The 8,110-nt window shown below is 37.0% G+C and overlaps 1 protein-coding gene across 1 annotated transcript in view; it reads right to left on the bottom strand.

The window, feature by feature from the left end:
• Positions 1 to 8,110, bottom strand: part of TAX1BP1 (Tax1 binding protein 1) — a 64,138-nt gene that overhangs the window by 48,431 nt on the left and 7,597 nt on the right. The window contains exons 2-3 of the mRNA XM_045288662.1: positions 2,535 to 2,703; positions 347 to 449 (exon numbers count right to left, since the gene is read on the bottom strand). Of these exons, the coding sequence (XP_045144597.1) occupies positions 347 to 449; positions 2,535 to 2,696 (265 nt within the window). The 5' untranslated portion in view covers positions 2,697 to 2,703. The remainder of the gene's footprint in view (positions 1 to 346; positions 450 to 2,534; positions 2,704 to 8,110) is intronic.

The raw sequence follows: 8,110 nt of genomic DNA, 5'->3' as shown, positions 1-8,110 counted from the left end.
CCAATAAAATGATTTAAAAAGAAAAGATGGTAAGAATGGCCACACAACTTGAAGAATTTAATCAATGTCACTGAATTGATCATGTGGAAATTAAAGAGATGTGAAGAAATTCAATTTCTCCAGTGAAAGCTAAGATAGCAAGCAAAAGCATCTTTAAAAGTCTACATCAAATAACACAATGTGGCTTACACTTGATCATTTACTTAAAGTCTTTTGCAAAACAAAAACACTAATATTCAACTCTGGTAGCCTGAACATGAGTAAGCAGTAGACAATGGTGTTGATGGAAAACCTTGTTAATGGTAATAAGACATCTAATTTCAAATTCCAACATGTTCAGTTTTACCTTGAAATACGAGAACACTATTGACTGTTGATCCTCCTACATAATGTTCAGGCATAGGGGACCACAAAAATGTGTAATAATCACGAGCTGTACTCCATCCAACCTAAAGGAAAATAACAAATAAGAATGGAGGATTTAGGAGTAAATAGTTCAAGAAAGTAATAGATTAGTATCCTTTAACATATTGTTTTTATTGTATCCTAAAATTATAATATTCATTTAATGTGTTTACAACTCATGAGTGTTTTAGCATGTCAAATTTCATTATGATTTTTTTATTATCCTATAACCTAATGCTATAAAACTATATAAATTTAACAAAATTTCTATTTTGTATTAAGATCTAACTTGATGAAAATTTTGTTATCTGTATTTTGCTTCATACTCTGGAGAAGAAAAGCTGAACAGTGCTTTGTGTCAAATGGAAGGAGAAGTTAGACATGCTTCAAAACACATGTGAAAGCTTCTGGAAAGCAATAGAGCAGTTTCTGAGGGAATGGACATACCCTACATTTAAGTTTCCACATTTATATTTTCAGTAGTCTTCTAAATTTTTAAAACTGGTATTTACCCAAAAGGGGCATTTAAAAATAAGTAAATGAAATTAGGCTGATTGGAAAAGAGACCAAGGCAGGAAAACAGAAGCAGCAAAAGGAAGAGAAATCTCAATAGGAGGGTCGAGAAGGGATACAAAAACTTGTGTAACAAGAAGCCAACCATAATATCACTGGACAGTGTCACTCCCCACACCAGGTAGTTTATATTTAAAAATCTGGTTGATGGCATGATGTAGTGAGAACAGTACCTTGTGGCTTTGTTTGCCTTGTCCTGATTGTCACTATCTGCCTCTATAACTTTTGGCACACATATCACATACAGTACTCAATTTTTATCCCTTATTTCCTAGTAGTATCCTGTATTTCCTAGTAGTATCAATAATGAGAATTGTAAAACTCCTTTTTAAGTTTTTAAGGTTTAAAAAAAGGTCTTATGGACTTTTAGTGTTAATATAAAGCATTTAAATTATAAGGTGATTAAATCTGTACTTAAGTAAACAAATCCCTTATGCTTGGATGCTTATACAACTAAGATCAAATTTATACACACAAATAAAACAATAATTCAAATATAATGTGACACGATATTCTGATGCAATTAATGTGGGGTTTAATAGTAAATATGGCCTTGGGTGCACTTCTATAGTCTTTCCTATGTTTTTACTGCAATTCTATCATTGCAGAAAACAATGAGTTATCATTGAATAGTGAGTTTCGAAGAAAAAAATATATACCCAAATTTTCATTTTGTGGTATATAAAATGATGAGGCAAGTTAGTCAGCTTCTGTAAAGACTTACCTTGAAAACCCTATGGAGCAGTAAACTCTTTTGTCCTTTAGGAATCAAAACCACTCAATAGTACAGGGTCTACTAAGTTTGTTTGGGTTTATTATATAGGTTGTACAGAGCAGTTTGAAGAAGAGATGGAGGAAAGGAAGTAATTCACCTTTCTGGATCACCTGGCCTGCAGCAACATCAGAGTCTGAAGAGGGACCTACAGGCTAACATTATAGTAGTATCAGACTGGGCTGGGATGCCTTCTGGGTAAAATTACTTCTTAATGTAAAGTCATTTCTTATACACAGATGATGTCACTAGATGTTTTTCTCTAGACAACCCAGCCTAACACAGAACCAAAAGGAGAGAACATTTTCATAGATAATGAATGGAAAATGTTTCTGGAAATTTTTTTACAAGATCTTGAGTAAAAGTTAAATCTCATGATCACAGAAAGAAAACCTGGGGAGGGAGGGGAAAAATAAGGACCTAATGCCAGGGGTTTAAGTGGAGAGAAAATGTTTTGAGAATGATGTACAAATGCGCTTTACACAATTGATGTGTGTATGGATTGCGATAACAGTTGGATGAGCCCCTAATAAAATGTTTTAGATTTTATTAGATGGAGAGAGAGATAAAAAAGAATGGGGCGGGGGGGGGAAGCCTGTTGATGTGGCCAACATTTATCTTATACTACCATGTTCTCTTTGTGAAATATTTCATGGTTATGTTGACCAAAATGACCCTTAATGTACATCTAAGACAAACCTACTTTGAGCTACCTGTCAATTTGTTGAAAAAGAAAATGAAGAAAGTGCCTTCATGCAATAAAAACATCAAAAAGATTTCTTACCTTGAATATACCAACCCAATCTTTTGGATGGGGATGGATATATGGAGTTAAGGTGTAATGACATTCCAGATGTACATTAGGAAGATAGCTCTTGGCCACATTTTGAAAGATGACATGTGCAAAGTTGGATGTCTGCAATGGGACTTCTTGAAAGGATGTCATTGTGTATCTGAAACAATTAATGCAAGCTGAATGTCATCTAAGAAAAACATATACCTTCGGAAAATATGTAACATTTAATGTAAATTACACAGATCTGTATGCCATTAGTGAGGCTTCAAACTGAGAATCAAAGGAACATAACCAATAACCAAAGAAAAAAAATGTAATTTTTGGAGTGAACCTGAAACCCAAATAGAAATCTGAAACCTATATTTTTACCCTCCACTACTTTCAGTTATTTTTTAAGTTATAGTTTTTAGGTTTTAAGCAAGATCACGGGACCGTGTTTTGCATTTAGTGCCTATGTGTGCTGAATGTTTCTCTGGCACATGACTGGTAAGTTCACTGCTTTGGAAAGTAACATTGTGCAAGCCATAGGTGGTGACTACTGTTATGCCAGCGGATTAACAGGTCAGTCAAACTGCTGTTTCCGCTCTACTCTAGACCTCTCTTTACAGTGAATCGGAGCGGTGGCTACTAAAGTTGTGAGAAATGGGCCACAATTGGAGAACACACAATAAGAAATCTGAGAGAGCTGGTTAAATTGCACTGAGTTCTGAACAGTTTCATATAAACAAAAATGTTAGGTGCGTTAAACATTTTAAACATTATCCACATTTTAAGTGTGTTTTTAAATGTGGAAGTGGTGCCTAATTCTTTCATGGTGCATTCCTGTGTTTGATTTCAATTTAAGTATCATCTCATATTGTTTGTGCTTACGTGTTTAAATTTTATCATCTCAGAAATAGAAATGTTAACAGATAACAGCAACTAACGGGATGATTCATGTTCCAATTGTAATACAGGGCACCTCAGTTGTCGAACTCAATTCATTCCAAATTCAGGTTGGAACATCAAAAAATTTCATAACTCAACTTATTTTTCCCATAAAAAATAATGGAAAATCAAATAATTGGTTCTGAGGCCCAAAAATTACCCTTGTAAATTCATTTTTCGTGGACTTTAAATAAAATCATGATGGCGGCTCTTAGCCTTCTTGTATACTTATCACTCCAGGACACACTATTGCCATCGAGTTGTTTCCAATAAGAGGAACTTTTCAACTTTGATGGTCCCAGGTTATTTCGTGGTTAACGATCTCACATGTTTAACTACATTAGCCACTTCCATCACATTTTTCTGAAAATGTTTTCTATGTTGGTATCAACTTAGCCATGTTATATTCAGCTGCCAAATCGGACAAGAAGTGACCTGACTGAAATTTCGCAATAGTTTCTTTCTTTTTCCTGCTTCTCACAGCTTTCCTCTTAGCTTAACTGCTGGTATCACTGACTTTCTTTGAAGTCATAATTACGGTATTGTACCAAAAAATGAAAAAGCACACACTGGCGAGTGTTTTAACACACTAACACAGGCACCAAATGTTGCCTGAGCGAGGCAGGCACTTAGACTGAAGGAAGGGTCACCTCTTTGTTGTGTTCAAGGCAAGCCGTACTGTGTGACTCACTCTCTGCCCATATAGGATTTTTCAAGTCAGATTTTCAGTTTAATTAATTGCAAGCCAACTTTTATTCTCTTAATTAGTTGCTATCAAGTCAATTTTGGCACAATTGACCCATAAGATTTTCTAGGCTGTAATCGTCCCAGGAGCAGACTAGATATTTCTCCCATGCACCGTTCAGTAGATTCCAACTGCCTACCTTTCACGTGGCAAATAAGCGGTTAAACATTGTGCCATTTTTTTACATGTTGAACTGTATTTATAGGTTGACCTATTAGTCATTTCCCCCTCATCTCATCCCTGATATTGACCAGTCTATCTGAGCCTGCAGTCCACAGATGACCAGATCCAGGTTGTCCTTCTGGGCTTCCAGTACAAGCTTGTTCAAATCTCTCAAAGCATGGAAAACCACAGCTGGTTTTCTTGAAATTGTTCTATTTGTCCCTCTCTACAATACTGATTGTAACCTTTCATTCTGGGTTCAGTGATCTTCTCGGTTTCCGTTATGCATGTGTCCTTTCCATATATTAAAAATTCATATAAAAACTAAAAAATTTTTAAAATTAAAATTAATGTATAAAGCCAATGAAATATACCAATTGTTTTGAAAGTCTACTCTCCATTCAGTGAATGTTTGACTGCTTTGTGAACACCAAGCACTGGGTGGGTAGCAGATGAACAGTAACAGTAGCTTTGTAATACAAAACTGCAAGAGCCAAATGCTTTCCAAATTCTGTGCTCTACTTGTGAGAAAGGGAAACTGGAATATTCTTTTAAAAATAGTAAAGGCACGCAGAGACTGTCGCAGACTCAGCACAACCACTGATTTCACAAAGTACATGTGGAAGTCACTATGTGATCATGTAACCCTATGGCACTTGCTTCTGAGTCATCAAAATAGGGACTTCTGAAATAATCGAGAAAACTAGGGCAAGATTTTTGCTAACCAAATTCATCTACTTTACTGCACTAATCAATAGTTTCTACAGGGCAACCACAGCACTAAGACTACTCATAGGTTGGCAATTATTAAGAAGTGCTAAGATAGTTTGCTTTTATAATAATTTATTTTACTATTTGGGAATGTGTAGGCGTTTTTTTTTTTTTTTTTTTTTTTAAGTTTTGAGACTTTAGAAAATATGTATTTCTAGTATTTCCTGTTCCTGTCTCCTAGCTACTTCTGTGATTGTTAAAGTACTGAATCAAGATGAGACATTCCATGAACAAATTGTCAGGGGTGAACCTACAGCCTAGTTTTGTTTATTAGCCTCTCCAAACCTTGGTTCGCCAGGATGCAGGGACGAGGAGTACATTCCATAGCAGAATTCCTTGACTTCAACATCCTAACAAGAGACCTTTACTATAATAACTATCTCACAGGAAGAACTCAGTACTCCTTCAGTCCTCCTCACCTGATGACTAGAAACTTGCAGGGGAGAAAAAGGTATGTAACACTTGGAAACAATGAGGTACTCAGTTTAAAATAACAAAAAGTCTTATTTTGTTTCTTAATCTAGATGGGTAGTGAATTTTCATGATACTAAATCACTAATTATAATCTCTTTTCAAACTAGTAGATTAACAAAGAAATAAAACCAATCCATTCGTTATTTTTTATAATATTCATTGCTGATTACAAGCTAAATCAGTTGAACCAATTTCTGTAGATACAACTGCTAAAACTGAGGTCAATCAACTTTGTTTTTAACTGAAAGAGTGGTTTTTTTAGGATTTTTTTAATAAGATATTCACAAGTGGGAAGACTGGCATAGAATAAGTTTCCTATATCTTTAAAGGTATTTTTTTAAATAGTTAAAAATCAGCTTTCCTCTTGAAATTTAGCGTGTTGTACTCGTAAGTAAATCAGTGTCACACCACAATGACTTCCTTACTTATAAAACAATACAATAGATTATAAACGTGTTAAACTTCAGCTGTTACTTTTATTTTTTTTCAATTCATAGTTCAACTGTACACTATTTTGTCACTAAAATTTTTTCAGTGTTCTTCAATGGGGTGTGAATGCTGGTGTGTGAGGGGGGGTGGGTGTATGTGTATACACATAAGTATTCCAGCTTCAATTCTGAATACTAAGTTTGGTTCACAATGAGAGCCCTAAATCCATTGTGAGGCTCCACACAGATTCAGACTCCACTGAGTTCTTTGTTTTGACCAGCACTGGGGAAAGGCTGGCCCTGAGTGTGCTCGAGAGTGAGCTCTACTTCCCTGGCCAGCCCAGGAAAGGTCAACTCTAGCCTTAGGAGCTGAGTGTGCCCTTGATAGAAACTGGGTTCTTTGGCCCAAGGTCGAGTCAGAAGTCCCTGGCTCAATCTTGTAAGCTTTTCTTATCTAGTGTGGGCTTCTGTAGTAATGTGCACTGAACTTGTGAGAAATTGATCTTCAGCCGATCATGATTTTGTAAAATTTCCTTTGTATTCCATATCCATACCACTGTGTATCCTTGAACACATCACAGCTACGTGTTGATGACCTCCCACACCTAGATAATTTGTCTTTGTCCTATTTCCACAAAAACCAAGCAAACTCAAAGCTATCAAGTCAATTCTGACTCATAGGACTTATTTATACTTAATAAATGGGTCCCTCTATAAGGGATTTGAATTTGAGGTCTCTTTCTCCCTTCAAACAGTAAAACTAAATATTGGCATATGAACTTAAATTCTAAGCATCTGGCTTGCAGAAGGTTATGGGTAACAGTGAGAACCCAAAATCCATGTGCATACTTCCCTGCGGGATTAAGCCTTCAATGAATCTCTCCTGACTATTAACCAGTCTAGGAGCCCTGGTGGAGCAGCGGTTATACTTTGGACAGCTAACCTTGAGGTCAGCAATTGAAAACCCACTGGCTACTCCATGGGAGAAAGATGTGCTTTTACTCCCAAAAAGAGTCTGTGTGGTAAACCCATAGAGGGAGTTCTACCCTGTCCTGTAAGACTGCTATGAGTCAAGATGAAATGGATGGCCTTGAGTTTGAATTTTGGTTATCAAGTTTTCCCAGGCAGAATGCACTGGAAAGTGGATTATCTCTGCAAATACCCAGTCACACACCTGGGAAGCAGCAGTCTCCCTTAGGGGCTTTGCCTGAGTAGGTCCTTGATGTAGATCACCATATGGGGGGTAGCTTAGTCATGAGTCTTCCCCTGACTGCCTTGGTTGGAAGACTGGACTAACTTAATGTACCAGTCCCAATCATGGCCCTGTTCCCACTTCTGTAGCCCTACCTGTAACTGAAATATACTGATGTACCACCAATCATACTTTCGTGAGTTTCTTTTGCTCTCCCTCGTCCTTTTTAAAGCTCTGAAATTCAACAAATTCTTGGATGACATTATGATCTCGTTAATGGTCTCCCGTATCCAAATGGAATGTCTTTGTCTCCCCTTTGCCCTGTTTAAGACGTAATGTTTCTCCTTAAAACCAATGGCACCCCAATAGAGCCCAGGTTTCAACATAAACTTTGAAATAGTCCTAAAGCCAGCTTTGAGTACCCCACATTCACCTTCTGGACCCCAAACTGCCAAGGTGAATTCCCAAGGAGACAGTGAAGGGTAGTAGCCCTGAGTCATCTCCTTGGAAATCCTTGGAAGGCAGGGCCAGCTGGTTGCTTAAGGGAAAAAAAACAGGTGAAGGTGGGACACAAAGAATCAGGATAGAATTTAAGAGTCTCCACTCAAGACCAAGATATGCAAATTAAAAGGGCGATAGCCTTTGTCTTCCCCAGTTCTGGGCTGAAAAGTCAACATTAGGCTCTCCAGACTATCTTCACAACCAAGCCTTTGACCAAGATTTCAGCAGAGGTTGTTTACCTCTTTTGTTCAAAGAACCATGCAGTACCAACTTTGTAAGTCTGGCTAGACCAGAGGATGTACACTGGTACAGATAGGAACTGAAAATACAGGGAATCCAGGATGGATGAGCCCTATAGGACCAG

The sequence above is a fragment of the Echinops telfairi genome, unplaced genomic scaffold (assembly GCF_000313985.2).
Source record: "Echinops telfairi isolate 266 unplaced genomic scaffold, ASM31398v2 ScPeMD7_23;HRSCAF=83, whole genome shotgun sequence".
Lineage (NCBI taxonomy): Eukaryota > Metazoa > Chordata > Mammalia > Afrosoricida > Tenrecidae > Echinops > Echinops telfairi.
The sequence above is the reverse complement of the archived record's forward strand: the minus strand, read 5'-3'. Positions and strand labels throughout refer to the sequence as shown.